Below are 19124 nucleotides of genomic sequence, written 5' to 3' on the forward strand. Positions count from 1 at the left end.
GGTTCAAAGCATGCACATTTGTTTGTTTATTCATTTATTTTGAAAGAGAGACAGAGGGAATGAGTAGGGGAGGGGCAGACAGAGAATCCCAAGCAGGCTCTGTGCTGTCAGTGCAGAGACCAAAAAACACGCATAATTTTAAGAAATATTTATCTATTTTGAGAGAGAGTAGGTGCCAGTGGGGGTAGCAAGCAGAGAGAGAGGGAGACAGAGAATCCCAAGCAGGCTCCACACTGTCATTACGGAGCCCGATGTGAGGCTGGAACTCATGAAGCGTGAGATCATGACCTGAGCTGAAATCAAGTCAGACACTTAACTGACTGAGCCACCCAGGCACCCCAAAGCATGCCCATTTTAATGAAAAGATTAATAAACTGAAGGGCCCTGCTAGACTTACATTTTCTAAAACACATAAAAACTGAAAAACAAAATCACCTTTACAAAAACCCCCAAAATGGTCTTTAGAAAGTTAAAAATTATAAAATCAAAAAGAAAATGGGTCCAGACAGTAACAGGGAACAAATTTACCCTCCTTCCTGAAACAAAATATCAGACAAAGTATATCAAAACAATGGCTCTCAAGACACTGGACAGCAGGGTCCTTAGAGACAGGAATCAATGGAGTGAGATTGAGGATTGCCCCCCCACTTACTGTCTGGAGAATGTTTCCAGGTTGGAGTATAGGGAAGGGAACCTGGACAGAAACTGGAAGTCTCTCCACATTGAGGTTGGAGCTGGGAGTCAAGGAAAGCCAGGATGGCTAGAATTTGCAGGGCAAAATACCAGAAAGGAGAACCACACAAAAAGAATGGTGGAGATCTGCAGAAGGTACTCCCACTCTTAAGTATTCCGTGGGACACCCACACATGTGAGAAACCTACCCAATGTTACGGAAAGAACCACTCAATAGGAGAAGAAGGAATAGTGTCTTGCAGTTCCCCCAGGGCTGGGAATAGTGCCTGTTGTCAATAGCTAGCATGGAAAAATCTTGTAATTCATGGGTCACTGGTTAGAATGCTGAAAAGGGTATTATTGCCTCAGTAGTGGGGATAATGCACTAAAGACTAACTGCTGATGGCCCTGCCTACCAAAGCTTAAAAACAAGGCCTGAAAGGTTCACTGTTCCCAAGTAACTTCACTGCATCCCAGAACAAAGCTGAAGAACATTTTTAGAAAAACTGAAATATCTAGCACCCCACATCTTAGTGTCTGGCATATAATTAAAAATTACCAGGTACAAAAAGTTGAGCGAAATATAACCTGCAGTGAAGAGACAAATCAATGGAAATGGATTCAAAAGTGACACACGATAGAATTAGTAGACGGGCACATGAAAACAGGTATTATAATTCCATGAACTCAGGGAACTAGAGGAAAGACTGAACATGTTGAATAGAGACATCGAAAATCTAAAGGCTCAAGTCAAACTTCCAGTGATAAAAACTGTAATGCTGCAGAAAAAAAATAGTGAATTTGAAGATATACCAATAGAAACTCTCCCAAATGAAACCCAGAAAAGAGAATGAAAGAAACAAAACAGTGAACTGTGGGACAACTTCAAGCAGCCAAATTTAGGCATAACTGGAGTCCCCAAAGAACAGAAGAGGGGACAGAAAAAAAATCCAAAAAAATAATGGCTGAAAATTTGTCAAAGTTGATAAACACCTTCAACCCATAGATCTAAGAAGCCCAACAAACCCAAGTACAAGAGACATGAAGAAATACCAAAGCACACATAATCAAATCATTTAAAACAAAGCAGAAGGAAAATCTTAAAAGCAACCAGAGACAAAGGACACATTATATCTGGAAGAACAAGATGATGATAGATTTCTAACAAGAAACAATCCAACCTAGAAGACAGTAGAGCAACTTCTTTAAAGTACTGAGAGGAAAAACCTTCAATCCTGAAACCTTTACCCATTGAAAATACCTTTTTAAAAATTTATTTTATTTTGAGAGAGAGAGAGAGAGAGTGCAAATGGGGGAGAGGGGCGGAGGGAGAGAGAGCATAAATCTTAAGCAGGTTCCACACTGCCCAGAGCCCAATGCAGGGATCAATCCCATGACCCTGGGATCATGATCTGAGTCAAAATCAAAGAGTCAGACACTCAATTGACTGAGCCACCCAGGAGTCCCAACAAAAATATCTTTTAAAAACAATGGAGCAAGGTGGTAAAAAACATACAGATTTCCTGTTACATGATAAGTACTCAGGATGTAATGTCTGCCATGATGGCTATAGCTAACACTGCTGTATGTTATATACAATAGTTGTTAACAGAGTTAACGGTTGTTAACAGAACTCCTAAGAGTTCTCATCACAAGGAAAAAAATTTGTTTCCCTTTTTTTTCTCTTTTTATTGTATTAATATGATGTATGCTAACCCAACTTACTGCAGTGATGAATTCACAATATATGTAAGTCAAATCATTATGCTCTACACCTTAAGCTTATACAGTGATGTACGTTGAGTATATCTCAATAAAGCTGGAAAATGGGGAAAATAAAGATATCTTTAGACATAGGAGAGCTGGAAGAATTCATTAGTGGCAAACCTGCACTACAAGAAATGTTAAAGAAAGTCCATCAAGCCAAGAAAAATGATACCAGATGGAAACCCGCACCTACAAAAAAGGGATGACAAGCACCAGAAATGGTGATTACATGGGTAGATATAAAGTTTTCCCCTTATGAAAGTCTTTTAAAAGACAATAGACTGTTTAAACCAAAAATAATAACAATGCATTGTGGAGTTTATAACACACAGAGCAGTAAAATGTTTGGTAATAATAGTACAAAGGCCAGGCAGGGAGAAGTGAAAGTACGCTATTATAAGATCCTTATATAAGTAGTACATCATTTGAAGGTAGCCTGTGATAAGTTAAAAGTGCATACTATAAATCCTAAGGCAGCCATTAAAATAACACAACAAAGAGTTACCGCTAATAAGCCAATAAAGCCAGTAAAAAAAAAATTTTTATGGAAGCATAAAAAATAATAAATCCAAAAGAAGTAAAAAAAAAAAGTAAAAAGGGAAACAATGAGCAGATGGGACAAATTGAAAACAAATAGCAAGACAGACTAAAGTCAAATATCAATAATCACCTTAAATGCAAATGGTCTAAACAACTCAATTAAAAAGCAGAAATTGTCAGATTAGATGAAAAAACTCTCAACCATATACTACCTACTAGAAACTCACTTTATTTAATTTTTTTTTAACCTTTTTATTTATTTTTGAGACAGAGACAGAGCATGAACGGGGGAGGGTCAGAGAGAGGGAGACACAGAATCTGAAACGGGCTCCAGGCTCTGAGCTGTCAGCACAGAGCCCGATGCGGGGCTCGAACTCACGGACGGCGAAATCATGACCTGAGCCTAAGTCAGCCGCTTAACTGACTGAGCCACCCAGGCGCCCCTAGAAACTCACTTTAAATATAGGTACCAATAGTTAAAAGAATGAACAATATACACTATGCTAACTAATCGAAAGAAAGCTGAAATGATTATATTACCATTAGATAAAGTAGATTTCAGAACAAAGAATATCATCAGGCATAAAGAAGGGTCATTCATAATGAGAAAAGGGTCAATTCACCAAGAAGACGTAGGGATTGGTCTTAAATGTTTATGTACATAATGACAGCTTCAAATACACATAGCAAAACCTGATAGAGCTGAAAGAAGAAATAGACAAATCTGCAACTATAATCAGACATTTCAACATTCCTCTACCAGCAATTGAGAGAAGAAATAAACATAAAGTCAGTAAGGATATAGAAGAATTAGACAACACAATCAACCAACTTGATTTAGTTGTCATTTGTAAAACATTCCACTCAACAAAGTAGAATATACATTCTTTTTAAGTGCATATGGGTAGACCATATCTGTACCATAAAACAAACCTCAATAAATTTGAAAGGATTCAAGTTACATAAAGTATATTCTCTGCCCACATGGAATGAAGTTAGAAATCCATAAGAAAAAGATCTGGAAAAATCTCAGAAAAATTGGAAATGAGCTCACATCCCAATAAAAGGAAAACATACAGGGAAATTGCAAAATATTTTGAATTGAAAGACAGAGAAAACACACATATCAAAATTTGTGGGATAGAGCTAAAGCAGCACTTACAGTAAAAGTTGACAGCATTAAATACCTACTAGAAAAAAGAACGATCTAGAATCACCTCCACTTCTACCTTAAGAAACTAGAAAAAGAGAAAACTGAACACAAAGTAGAAGGATAGATCTACTAGAGATAAACTGAATAGCCCTATAGCTGAAAAAATTGAATCTGTTATTAAAAACCTCTCATGTAGGAAACTGCTTGCCCACATGCTTCACTGGTGAATTCTACCATATGAACAGATGTACATGACTATTCACTGTAGCTTTATTTGTAAATAAATAAATTTATAAGTAAATTTCTAGCCAAACACTGGAAATAATCCACATGTTCACCAACAAGTAAATGAATAAAGAATGATATATCCATATAATGGGATACTCAGCAATGTAAAGGAATAAACTATTGATACATGATACAATACTATTAATCTGAAAGTAATTATGCTGAGTGAAAGAAGCTTGATAAAAAGAGTATACACATTACAGTCAATTCTTGTTATTCAGGGTAGTTATGTTCTGTGAAGTCACCATGAACACTGAATTAGCAAATACTGAACTACTGCTCTTAGAGGAAATACAGGGTTAGGTTCCTGCCAGCCTCCAGTCACAACATTTTCATCAACTGATCAACACATAACCCTGTTTTATATGTGTGTCTGTTTAAAGACACCTTATTTAATATACATTGTTGATTCATTAGTGTTCAACTCTTAGCCAAAAGCACTAGAACATATGCCTGAAGGAAGCTTTTCTAACATATGTATTTCCACTGTAAGGCACTTCACAGCCTTCTTGTACTTAGAATCATTAGCACTTCAGTAGGACACTTGTGAGCCATTTTAATAGCAAAATCCCCAACACAAAGCACAAAAAATGTGAATACATGGCCTTAAAAAGACCACGGAAAGGACACTTGTTTATAGCATGAGAGCTATAGGAACAAGTACAAGAAACAAGAAGGCTGTGTTACCTTGTTTGACCTCAGCTGGGAACAAGGGTGTTACCAACCGAAATTTTTTGCCACTCTTTGCATGTCTGTGAATGAATGAGAAAATTCTGCGAGTGTTGATTTTGGAGTTATCAAAAAATTTTAGTGAGTATGTAAATTTGCAAATATGCACTCTGAATAATGAGCATCGACTGTATATAATTTGCTTATAAAAAATTTTAGAAAATATGTACAAAATCTAGAGTGAAAGAAAGCAGATCAGTGGTTGCCCTGGGGACGGGACGGGGGTAAGGAGGGAGGAATTACAAAGACACAGGAGACTTTGGAGGGTGATGGGTTCATTATATTGACTGTGGTCATTCTTTCACAGGTGTACACAATGCAAAACCTACCAAATTGTAATTTTAACCATGTGCCATTTATCCTGTGTCATAATAACTCAAAAAAGCTGTGAAGAGGATGAAAAGCCCACGATGGTGGGAAGGAGAAGAGGAAAGAGACATTTATTAAGTTTACCCATGAGGAATTGCTACACAAGGAGTGAAGGAGAGTGAATTCAAGAAATCAAAGATAATGTGAAGTTCCAGATTGCTGGGTTGCTGATGACGATGGTGATGTCAGTAATGAAACTAGATATACAGAAAGAAGATCATGTTTCTGTCAGATAGAGAAAGTGGGTTCACAATGAGGTTCCTGACCTGGTCTCAAGTCCTGGTCCCCTCATCAGATTGGAGCCCTTCTAGCGGGGTACACAAATCCCTTCGTGAGACTTCTCAACACCACCTCAGTTCCCTGACTACCCTATTTTCTGCAACGACACTACTACCCTTGAGTCCTTCTTCTTTTTTAATCTATCTAAAGATCTCTTGTCACTTCTGCCTATTACATCTAGGACAGATTTCTTGGTTTATTTTGAAGGCTTCCAAAACGTCCCAACCAATCACATTTTATGTCTCGTTATCCTCTAGCCCATGCCCTACACCTAAATCAGGGTGGCTGATCTCTAAACATGCACCAGATTTGTTCTTAGGTATCTTCTCCCTGAACTCAACAGCTCTCCTTCCCTCCAAAACCTAACGGTTCCATTCATCAGAATGTCACCCATATCCTCTCTGAGCTCCCCCAGAGCCAGGACCACGGTGTGTCGTGCTTAATCATTCTCTAATTTTCAAATGTAGGCTAATTACACCTTCGATAGAAGCTCATTAATCAACTAAAGCAAGTAAAGGCACTAATCTGGGTACTATAGGGTAATCATGGATGAATACAGGCTAAGTCTGCTTTTAACTCATCGGGAATCTGCCTCTTTAGAAAACAGTTTGACCATTCCTTAAAATGTTAAGCATAGTGCTACCATATGAGCCATCACGTCCACCCCTAGATATACCCATGAGAAATGCAAACAGACGTTCGTATCAAAACTTCTCTGTGAATGTTCAAAGTGGTATTATTCATAATTGCCAAAAAATGGAAAAAATCCAAATTTCTGTCAACCGATGAATGTATAAATGAAATGTGGCACATCTATACAATGGGATAGTATTCCACAACAGAAGGCAAGGAAGTACTGATACATGCTATGAGGCTGAAGGACCTAACAAAATTGTGCTAAGTGAATGAAGTTGGTCACAAAAGACCATATATTGTGTGATTCCATTTATAGGGAATCTCCAGAATAGGCAAATCTATAGAGATGGAAATATATTAATTTTCTCCTGGTGCTGGAAGGGAGAGGTTGGGAAGAAGTGGGAAGGAAGTGCTAATGTGGACAGGGTTTCTTTTGGGGATGGACTGTGTTTTCCAAGTAATTGTGGTGACGGTTGCACAACCCTGTACTAAAAGCCACTGAATTGTACAATTTAAATTGATGAGTTATGTGAGTTACATCTTACGTGAGTTATATCTTAATATGGTTGTTAAAAATTAAAACAAAAACGACCACGTCGGGCTTCCAATGAATGCAGAGAGCTGGGGCAATGGCATGACATCAATATCACTGAGCACAGTAGCACAATACTACATCGCAACAGCTCAGATGTGACAGTCTTTTCTCCGGGTGATCAGGGAAAACTTCACAGAGGAGTTGACATTCAAGCCAGATCTTGAAAGCCGAGTAGAATATGTTTGGGTTGAAAAGAAGAGGGCTTCACAAGTGAAAAGGCTAGAAGCTAAAGGCAGAGGTGTGCAAAATGGCAAAGGTGTGTAATTCATGCAGGCAGGGATGGCGTCACACGCGCCTTTCAATCTCTCGTGGCATTTAGTACAGTAACTTCATGTGCACAATGCACATGCAGTAAGTGCCGGCTGGCCTGAATTAGTTATACTTGATTTTAAGTGGTTTCATCTAGATCCTAAGTGAATAATGTGTTGTAAGTGAGGTAGAGAGCTGTATCTTTTATAAGCCTGGGTTAAGTGGCAGGAATTTATGCCACTAATACCAAAATTGGAAGGGTAATTTAAAATAACTTTAATGGCTTCTTTTTTCCAGGCAGCACAGCTATATGTAAAGTAGCTGGTATAGTAGGATCCAGTCCCCAATTGCTCAGATATTACCTGTCAAATTAGAAGATAATACCCTTTTTTGCTCTAGCTTAGTAAAATTATAACACTTGTAACCTGTTAAATAAATTACCAAAAAGGTGTTCATGACATCCATACTATATTTAGAAGCCATCTCATCACGTATTAGTTTTGTGATAGTAATCGATATAATTGTAACACTATCTGGGATTTCGAAGAAAAATAATGCTTTATTTTGCTGATGCAGAAACAACCAGAGTTCATAAGAAGTGTTATTTTTAATCCTTAATCCCAAACTTCCAGGAACTTTGGAATAAAATAAAACATGCTAATGAGTTATAATTTAATAGTTACAGAAACTCCCACATTATAAGCTCTCAGGATCTCCCTTCCTACCATATGGGAGCTGGCCCCACACACCATTTAAAGACTAACGTTCCTTGTTCCAAGAGTGATACCTCTAGTCTAATTTTGAATGTGACACACGTTATGGGAAATGAAGATCAATCTCATTGAGTGGTAGATGCATGATTTGGAAAAGGAACTGGGGATTGAAAATAAAATAGGTCCCTAGCAAAACCATGCCACCTTACCGCTGGAACTGAAGTCCACAGGCCCGATCCATTTGAAGGCTGGTTTCCGGCCTCGCTCCTCAGTTACATGCACCTTCTTTATTAGAGCCAAGCTGGTCAGAACATTGGCTATGTCATAGAGGCGTCGTACCTTTGCTTGAAGATATAAAACACAATTATGGTCACACCGTCTGTAACACCATTACATTTTAGTTTATGTGACAGGTCACTTTTCTGGGCGGCCATATAAACCTCAAGCAGAAAGCAGTGGGGTGCAGCAGAGGCCAATGGCTCTGTCATGCAATGGCCCGAGATTTATGGATCTGATGTATCTGAAGACACATACTACGGGAAGGTCAGTGTGTCTTTCCTTTTCCACAACTTCACACCCCTTGTGAGAGGCACCTGGTAATGAGCAGGGAGCACCGAGATTTGCAGGGAGCGCCGAGATTTCAAGAACGCCAAGGGAGGGAAAAGGTCTATAATTAAAGGCTTAGTAAATGTAATTCTGATGTGTGGCATGTCAAAAGCTCGCTCTGAGTTTCTCCCAGCAGGAGGTGGTAGCACCAGCTCCAGCAGGCAGCTGGCCTGTGAAAATGACAGGGATTCCCCAGAGCTTCCCGTGAGGCTGCGCTCTTGGGCACACAAGACCGTTGGGGCTCAAGGTCATGAGGTTCAGCTGTGCTGAAGACAGGCATCTGGCCACCTCGTGGGGGAGGGGCGGGGTGGTCCTTCCCTGAGTCTTATGAGGGCTGGGGGAGAGACATTTGAAAATGCAGGTACTAGAGGAGACATTCAGAAGAGGTGGTAAGACATCTGACAGGCAGGGCAATACCCACAAAGTAATGTCCATTCAAGAAATCAATTTACAGGTAGGAAACCCACTTGACTTTGTATCTAAGATCAATCAGAGGAGCTCTGATTATGGTCCAGGAACATCAAACATTCACCCCAGATGCAATCTTCTTCCCAATTCTGATAGAGCTGCATTTTACCTACTCATTTCTCCCACAGGGTGCCTATACCTCCAATGGAAACAGAAAAAGCAGAAGCTGAGATCATGGCTTCCCAGGCCTTGAAAGGGCTACTGGCAGCCAAGGGCATTTGGCTCAACCTAGGCTCGACAGAAAAGGAAGATGCACTGGGTACGAATCTCAGAAACTCTATTCTTGCCCAGCGGCCTCATCCCACCACCCCTACCCTACCCTGGTCATTCCTCTGTTTCTTACCTGCAGACAACTTTCATCTCCACCCATCAGGAGAGTAGGCAGGGGGTGAGGAAAAAAGGGGAAAGAAAACTCAGACATTCTGTCTTGGAAGCAGCAATACTAAAGAGAAACGCAAAGCATCTTACACCCTCCCTGACTTGCATTTGTGGGATGGATGGCATTCTGCTTCCACCATCCATCCTAACTGCCGAGGAAAAGGCATCGGACAGAACTTTAATGGGAATTATAGTATTTACTAACTTACCTCTCACAGCCCCAAGAATCTTTATGAGTGCAGGAAGGACTGCACTTCTCAAAAACAATTTCTTCTTCAATCTCACAGGCAGAAAATATCAATATATGGTATGACACCCTTTTTGTACTTATACGTGGATTTAGGTGAAGATGCTTACTTTTAAATTTACTATGGTCTGGGGCATCCTGGCTTTCTTCTATCAGTATTTTGGCAGCCACATCAAGAGTAACAATCTTGGTTTTGGAGACGAGGAATAGCATGACAAACTTCTGGCTCATAATTCTCAGAGACTTGTCTTTTCTACTGTTTGCAGATGCTACAAAGGGAATGAAATGAAAGCATCAAAACATATAATTTACCACATGAAAGATGGTACTTAGAGTCTGCCAGAACTACTAACTCTACCAGCAGATGGAAAGATCAGTCTTGTTACAGGCAGAAGCCTACTGGACACACAGCACAAAAAGATGGCTTGTAAACAAATGAGATGGATTTTTGTCTTTTTTTTTTTTTTTTTTAAGTAACCTCTACACCCAATGTGGGACTCAAACTCATGACCCTGAGATCAAGAGTTGCATGTTCTACTGACTGAGCCAGCCAGGAGCCTCAAGAAATGAGATGGGTTTTCTTATGGCTTGGAAAATGACTCTACAGGAGGCATAAACTCTGAAATGCATATCTGAAACCACTCTTTAATGCTTTACACTCCTACTTCATAGAATAAATCCATGAGGTACTTTTCCTGGCGCAACTTTTTGAAAAGATGAATGCAGAAGGATAAAAGGAAGGGTAGACTTCACAGACGGTTTTCAGAACATCACCTGTTCCCTCAAAGGCAAGAACTCTGTTTTTCTTTCTCTGTGCCCACAATATCTAGAATATATCTTAAACACAGTAGGCACTCGCCTCTTCCATTGCTTTTCAGAAATAAGTGAACAACTAAGCTGTAAATGAGTAAGAGACACTGATTAGATGTCTGTTGCTGTATATGGCAGGCAAACCATCCCTGACAGATGGCTGTCTCCTCTGGTTACTAGTATAAGAACTGGCTCATGGGGTGGAGCTAAAAGGCATGAGGCAGTAAATCTAATGAAAACCAGGCCCACATTTCCATCCCTATTATATATGTAAGGGAAATGTTGAGTGATACTTGTACTTTATCATCTTAGCAATGGGATTTAGGGTAAGAATGATGAAGATCAGTGGTCAAAACAGGAAGAGGCTCAAAAGGAGCTGGGAGGGGAAGAATAATGTAGATATAAATAAAAAAAAAATTCTGTATCAAATGACAGCAGGGGTTATCTATCTTTCTTACCAACGTGTTCTCCTAACGGGGTTTGTTCCTAAGTAATCTACCCTAAATAGAATTTAAAAAACTGAATTCTGTGAAAAGATAACTTCTTTCCAAGTGAAATTTCCTTAAAGGCTCACAAACAGAAATCAGCATGGGGCTGTCAATCAGAAATGGGAGCGCCGTTAGCGATCTGTGGTCCAAACACACCAAGTACCAAGTGAACTGCCACCAGACAGGCTTGAAGTGAGGTCGAGTGGGAAGCCCAGTGGGGGAGCCATCTGTCCCCCTTTCTTCAGTAGGTACAACAGGAGGACATCTCCCTCCAGGGCTGTTGATCTGGCACTTCCCACCTTAGCAGTGAATCTCTGTGGAAGGAACCATCACTCGTGTGGTTTTATGGTGCACTCACAAGAGGGGTAGTCGGGTTCAGAGAAATCCAGTAACTGTTGATCTTGAGAATCTGGGCAGCCATCTTTTTTACGTTCTCCAAGTTTATAATCCATCAGCTCTAGCTCTTTCTGTTGGAGATGTGCCATCTGCTCCTCATATTTCTGCTCCTCTCCCAGTCTCTGGAGGCTCCTCAGGGTTTTTGGCAGGCTGTGCCGTCCATGCCAGCCATACTGATTCTTGGCCACCCGGCTGACCAGATGCAGTGATTCCAGCACATTTACAATGTCATAGATACGTCTCCTTTCAACGCCTGTTTGAAAAACAGAAGTCGACAATCACGCAGGCAAACATTTTTGAGTAAAAATTCCTTGAGGGCCTGGACCATGTCTGTAAGCTACTCTACATGCTGCCCAGGGCAATGCGCAGCAAGGGTGGATGCTCCACAAACCGAACCTGTAAGGATGTTCTTGGGATCCAATCCTTAAAAGAGCGAGGGTAAAAAACATCCACCCAGAGATGGAGGTTAGTCGCATCTCTGTTACGTCAACACTAGTATGTCTCTTCTTTAGACCCGTTAGGTAAACCACGTGAACACCTCAGCACGTTAAAACAGGTGGGATTGAGCAACACGTGTACCAGTATGTCTAATGGACACCTGATGAATGCTGTTTGGTTGATTTTGACTTCTCCTAATTATGCAGACTGTAAAATAAACTGTGTCCAACGCGTGACACCTCATTTGGACAATCGTATCCTTTCCTGGAGTTTGAATGATGTGGAATAATTATCTTTGTTAACTTTCTTAATGGCCCAGGAAGGAAAACAGATGGCAAATATTTTGTTTCCTATTTTGCGTTGGAAACTTAGGAGTCTACAGCTTGGGCACCCTTCTCAAGCTGCTGGAGGAAGTTACAGCCAGGGCTGAACAATATACGAGGCTCCTTTTGCTCATAGCTTGGCCGCTGGTAACTGTCCCCGTGCTCCCATTCACAGCCGTTCGGGCTAAACAGCCCAGAGGTAAAGCACAGACACTATGCACAATACTGGCTGACCATGAAGTTCTTCAAGTCTCTACCCACTTTCCCAACACTCTCAAAATAGCTAGAGTTATAGGGCTGTCTACCACATTTACCAAAAATATTTACAGGAGTTAAGTGTGGGGGCTTTGAGGTCAGACTGCCTGGATTTGAATCCCTGCTCAATCCCTTACTACCTGGGTAATCTTTCTATGCCTTAGTATTTATCTCATTAGATGAGGAGGATTAAATGTGACCATAAATGTAACAGGTCTCCAATAGGGTATCAATTTTTATCTACTGTTATGTATTATTTTGTAAATACTTTCTGCACAGCATTGGAAATACCTAAAATCCCTGCTAGCATGAGAAGTCACAGTATAAACAGATTTTAAAACTTTCCTGTGACTCATCCTGCTGAGCAACAGGCCCTTAGGCTTTTGGAACCCACTGGCTCCTTTGCTCTCATCCGAGAACCCATAATAAAAGCCTCCGGGCATCTCCCAGAAAACTGGTCCAGCTACAAAGATGTCCTCTTTCTGCTCACTTGCCAGGAGCCGTTATATAATCAGAGCAGGCTTAGTGAATGTAGCTTCTGGCCCTTCAAAGATTTAACACAAGAAATTGATCAAATTCTGATGAAAACTTTGGAAGTGAAACGAAGTTCTATTATCTGCAGGAAGAGGCATTTCACAGTTCATCAGAACATTTCGGCTCATGAACCTGAAAGGCTCTTCATCTTCAGAAGCTCAGACTTCGGTGCCAGATGCCTGCTGGAAGGTGCTGGCAGGGGCAGTCAACAGCCCCTTGTTCAGATCTGCCTGTTTTTTTTTTATTCCAGTCTGTTTTCATATATTAACACATCTTGTTTAGAGTGTAACATTCCATAAACCTTCCCATTAGAAATGTCATGTGAACACAACTGAGACACCCCAGGGCCAGCCATATGCTGGGCTGTTTTGTGATTCGGTATTAGATACAAATTGTTAATTCTCCATCTAGTGAGTAGACATCCTAAGAAGGGAAAATAAAGGAAGATTCTGACCGCTTGAAGGTAAGATGAGTGTTTAATATGCACAATGGGTGTTTAATAGGCGGTGTTGGTAAAAGCCACTGTGGCAGCTGCCTTTCAATCTGGACTGGGTTTATCTGTCTACTGCCTCGTGCACTAAAAAGTTCCATTTCACAGGTCTTGAGACCTTACTCTGGGGCTTGCTCCGTCAGGAAGGTTTTTCCCAGCATCCAGCCTTTTCCTTTTGTATCAGCGTAATCCTGTTAATCCTAGCCATGGCATTACGTACGCCCCCACGGATTTATCAGTTATTACCATGCTTCCCTTAGTCCGAGATGGAGCTTGTCTGATGTTTTTGTCTAATCTTTTGATCTAATCTTTTGTCTTCTGCACTGACATTAGTGCAAGGTCCATGGATGGAAGCTGGGTATATGGAGGAAGCTGGTTGCATGAACCTCAGTAAGGACAGTGTATGCTACTGTTTTACCCTCATCCTCTGTAAGATTAGTTTCTAGGCCTTTGCCTCAAATGGGTGTACCCTAAGTCTTCATCCGCTGGGTCACTTTCCCTTTCTTGTTTCATTGGCACTGACTCCGAATACTGTATTTTACTTCTGGGCTCCCCAACCAGGCACTGTACTTCCTTTCCCAGAGGGTGACAGGATAGGTTGGGGAGGGCAGGGAGAGATCTCGTAAGAGCTGAGTAGAAAGTGTTCCACGTAACAGTAGGAGTTACCCATGCCCGGCCCTGAGTGAGGCATGTTGCTGACATTCTCCCCAAACTTTGCTAAGTTTCTGCAAGGTAGGTGCTATGATCCTTGTGTTTCAGACAGGAACAGGTTAAGTAACTTTTTAAAAACTCTCACAGCCTATAAATTGGAGAGCTCCATCTGATCCAAAGCCCAGCCCATGGTCCTTCCATCACATTCACTGCCTCATTATCTCAGTTTCTAGCAACTAAAACAGTTTTAGCCATCAGTTTGAATAATTCAGATGGCCAGTCATCTACTGGGGCACATTTCTCACAGCTAGGGGAAGAAAGAGAATAAACAAATTAAAAATATAATCTATCATAAAGCCTGTTTAGTTGATTTTTTTTCTTTTCTTCTGTGTGTAAAACCTTATTTTTTAAGGGGACACCCTATAACTTCAAATCACTGCGATTTCTGCTTAGTTAAGATTGTCAACATGTTTATCCTGGGACCAACTGCAACCCATGCCCACTAGGGGTCTCTACTCTGAGGCAGCTGTCTTCATATTTACAGCCCATACCCCACTGCACATTACACACACCCATGCCATGTGAACACATGTACTCCTCTTTGTTAGAAGGTTAGCTGTTTGAGTTATGTCCGGATGTGCTTCCTCCAGCTTGACAGGCTCGCTGTATCACACTGTATGGCTTCAAACATAACGCTCTTGCTCTCAAATCCTATTTGATAACAGAAGTAATACCAGGTCTGAAATCTTAGAAGCATTTTTAAAAATAAACAGTAAGCTATTTTAAAATGTGTTTTGTCTGTCTGCAATAATATGAAATTACAAGTGATATGTTTTTAACGTTGAGTCTTTTATACAAATATTTTACGAGGTTAAAAAAGACACAAATTTTTGTTTGACCCTCAGGCCTAGAAGACTCCCTGAAATCCTCTGCATGAGGATGAGAAATTCGATGACAGAAGGAAGCGCTACCTGCTCCTCTGTCCTCATCCTTTGGGAGCCCACTCTTTACTTAATGAGAAGCTATCTGAAGACTTTGGCCTGCTCGAGGAAACCAGTTTCCCACTGTGACTGGAGACGGGCCTCCAGGTAATCTGATGATACATACCAAGACTGACAGCAACTTCATCCAGGGAGATGGTTGTTTTCTCGGTTGACAAGGGGTAACTTGGATAGCGAGCTAGAAACTTCTGGCACAGGAGTCCTAGACTTTTCTGTTTTCTGCTTGGCCTCTGCTTTTCAAATTCATCCACAGCACTGTCCCCAACAACATCAAGCTGCAAAGGGCAGACAAAAGGGAAAGGAGAGATGTCACCGAAATTGCATGTGGAGAAATTGCATGAAAAATGCAGAAGAAATGCATGGACTAATGAGTTATTGGCAAACCTGGGGGGACATCCCAGTCCACAGCATTCTAGATTCTGGTTAAAATATATTCATTACCTAATCCAATTTTCTTAACATTTTATTGGTTGTTTTCTTTGGACTGATTTTTTCCTCCTTTGAAACTTGAGGGTGAGTCTATTGGTTAAAAGCTTAAAAAATGAAAAATAGTCATTTACAGCTTGCTACACCCTTGCTATGAATGTGCTCACTAGACCTATAGATCGGCATCACCGGGAGCTTGCCCCATCCCAGACCTGATGTATCAGAATTTAGGTCCTGGGTAATTCCTATTGACATAAAATTCTGAGATTCACTGGCCTGCATTGTGTCACCAATGTGTTTTATTTTTTACAACTGACCAAGGTTCAAGGAACTGAACAAGGGCAGCTAAGTCTTACTCCTCTTTATTCTTTTTGTAAGGATACTAACGTGGTGTCCTTGTCTCAGTAACCCACATTTGAGAAAGGCTCAGTTCAAGCCGCAAAAGTAAAAGGCTTTTCTTTTTTATTATTTTTTTAATGTTTTTATTTTTTTTTTTTTTTTTGAGACAGAGACAGAGCATGAGCAGGGGAGGGGCAGAGAGAGAGGGAGACACAGAATCTGAAATAGGCTTCAGGCCCTGAGCTGTCAGCACAGAGCCCGACAAGGGGCTCGAACTCATGGACCATGAGATCATGACCCGAGCTAAAGTCGGACGCTCAACTGACTGAGCCACCCAGGCGCCCCAGTAAAAACGGCTTTTCAACGAACTGATTCAAGGAAGAAAGTGGTATGATTATCTCAATGGGCTTCAGAGAAAAGCATTTGATAAATTTAACACCCATTCATGATTTTTAAAAATGCTCTTAGAAAACCAGAAATGGAGAATTTCTTTAATAAAGTGTACTCATAAAAACCCAACTGCAAACACATGTCTTAATGGAAAAATATTGGAAGTATTCCCTTAAAATCTGGAAAATGATAAGGATGCCCATTATTACTGTTCCTCTTCTATATCATATTGAAGATCCTAGCCAGTGCCTGAGGACAAGAAAAAGAAACTGAGGCACAGGGATTAGAAAAGAAGAAGCAAAACTTTCACTTTGCAGAAGATGATTGTTTATATAAAAAACTCAAAAGTATCTCAAATTATTTAAAATAATAAGTGAATTTAACAAAGTAGCTATAAAGGCAGATTTAAAAAGAGATTTAAAAAAATCAGCTGTGGGGCGCCTGGGTGGCTCAGTCGGTTAAGGGTCTGACTTCAGCTTAGGTCATGATCTCATGGTTTGTGAGATCGAGCCCTGCATTGGGCTCCGTGCTGAGCATGGAGTGTGCGTAGGATTCTCTCTCTCCCTCTCTCTCTGCCTGCCCCTCCTCCACTCGTGTATGTGCATGCACACACACTCTCTCTCTCAAAATAAACATTAAAAAAATCCAATCTAAAGTATATATGGAGGAACAAAAGGCAAAGAATAGTCCACACACTCTGAAGCAAAAATGAGAGTCTTGCTTTACCTGATATCAAGGCTTATTACCATATGGTATTGGTGTAGGTATGCATAAATTGGCCAATGGAACAGAAGAGAGCCAAGAAACAGATACATACGTGAAAAGAACTTTGACATACCACAGAGATAGCAATGACCACTTGGGAGAGCAGGAGGGACTGAATAAATAGTGCAGGGACAATTGATTATAATATACAACATGAAAAAACACAAGCAGTAAGTTGAAATGTAACACACAGAACTGATAAAGGTATTTCAAGAACATACAATAAACTCCTACAAACCAATATGGAAAAATGAATAATAAACATCAGCAAAGAACATGCACAAACACTTCACAGAAAAGGGAAAAAACAACATGGTGGCCAGTAAACATGTCGAAAGAGGCTGAGCCTCATGAGTAACCAAGGAAAAGCAAGTGAATATCACAATAATACACAATTGTACACCCATTCGATTGGCAGAAATTAATAAATTTCACAGTGTCAAGTGTCAGAGAAGTGGATCAATAAATGTTCGTACATTATTGGTGGATGAGAACAGCACTTGGGAAAGCAATTACTTTGTGCATATTTGCATATCCAATGACCTAATCATTTCACTACTAGATGTGTACCCTAGAACAGTAGTTCTCAAATTTTTTGGTCATAGAATCCTTTCATATTCCTAAAAATTACTGAGGAATATCTTCTTTAAATTGATTTTTTACTACCTTTTGATAGAATATTTGGTCATATAAAATATACTTACCATGTACATAATATCTTTAATGCCCCAAACCAGAACAATACTATTAATTTACATCTGCCTACCCCACAGACTAACCTTTCTCCTAAATTTGCATGTATCATTTCATGGCCATTTTCAAATAATCCTATCACATATGGATATATTCCTATATAAAATATTGCTTAGGTTTTGTTTGGTTTGGGTTTTCAGTGTTTGTAAAATTGAAACTAGTAGATAGTCTTCTGAAACTTGCTCCTTTCAATCAACATATGTCTTTATGATTCATCCACGTTCTTGCATGTAGCTATGATTTTCTCTCATTGTCACTGCTGTTTGATATTCCACTGTATAAATATACCACAATTTAGTTATCCATTCTCCTATTCATAGCCATGTGTGTTGTTTCCAGTGTGCACTAACAGGAACTGTGCTGCTATGATATTCTTGTTCGTGTCTCTTGGTGTATACACACAGGAGTTTCTCTGGAGCGGTGGTTCTCAAAGTATGGTCTGATTTGTATTTAGTTACATGGAAAAATCTATTAGTTAGCTCTGTCACTGCAATGAAGTATACCAGATTCACTTCATTTTGTTCTATTAATTTCATGTTGTAATTCAGGGTATCTTTTTCTCTTCTTTTTCAATTTCTTCATTTTGGTAATTTTTATAGCATAAAAAGTCTACCAAAAGGAGGAAAAAATAGAAGAGAAATAACATTCAAATCTGTAACTTTTCTTAGCAAGCCTGGGAAAAGGTTTAATGGGAGAGTGAAAATTATTGACCATTGATTTTTTTTTTTCTTTAAAGTATAGATATGCTGCTTATTCAATAGCTCTGGTTCTCCATGGGACAGATAATTTAAAGATGATTTACCTTTAAGGCCCCAAACCAAAGACTTCAACATATATAAAAATAATGAAATTTCCAAAGTCTAAAATAAACTGCTACCCTCAAAATCAGAGAAAAATTATAATTCACAGCAGCATTAAAAAAAGCCCAAACTTTTTTATTAAATCAAAATTATGAAACAGTTCTGCTTTAAAAATTATCATTTTTAAATGTGTACTGGGAGTAGTCAAGGGAGTAGCATATAGAAGAGAAAAAAATACATTCATTATGAAAAAAATAAGACAGAGTGAGAATTCCATTTCAGCTAGAAGTAAGATATTAGGTTTTGGCATATTTTGATATCTGTAAACAGCAGGGATTTGTGGATGAAAGATACCACCTGCCTAAAAGTATTTTACCATTATAGACATCTGACATGCCATTAAAAAAAAAAAAAAAAAAAAAAAAGAAGAGAGGAAGACATTAAGTTTAATACCGCCTTTGGCTCAATGGTAACTGAAAAACTGAGAATCCTATGACTTTTAAGTTGTTAAGTAAAGAGTTTAAAATTCTATAAAGCCTGGGGTGCCTAGGTTGCTCCTTCGGCTAAGACTCTGAC

At 39.8% G+C, this 19124-nt stretch overlaps 1 protein-coding gene across 2 annotated transcripts in view; it reads right to left on the minus strand.

Moving 5' to 3' along the window:
• Nucleotides 1-19124, minus strand: part of E2F7 (E2F transcription factor 7) — a 39941-nt gene that overhangs the window by 12420 nt on the left and 8397 nt on the right. For both annotated transcript variants that reach the window (XM_027071196.2, XM_015063647.3), the window contains exons 4-7: nucleotides 15182-15350; nucleotides 11346-11636; nucleotides 9800-9958; nucleotides 8200-8334 (exon numbers count right to left, since the gene is read on the minus strand). In XM_027071196.2, coding sequence (XP_026926997.1) covers nucleotides 8200-8334; nucleotides 9800-9958; nucleotides 11346-11636; nucleotides 15182-15350 — 754 coding nt within the window. The remainder of the gene's footprint in view (nucleotides 1-8199; nucleotides 8335-9799; nucleotides 9959-11345; nucleotides 11637-15181; nucleotides 15351-19124) is intronic.

This window comes from Acinonyx jubatus, chromosome B4, assembly GCF_027475565.1.
Source record: "Acinonyx jubatus isolate Ajub_Pintada_27869175 chromosome B4, VMU_Ajub_asm_v1.0, whole genome shotgun sequence".
Classification (NCBI taxonomy): domain Eukaryota; kingdom Metazoa; phylum Chordata; class Mammalia; order Carnivora; family Felidae; genus Acinonyx; species Acinonyx jubatus.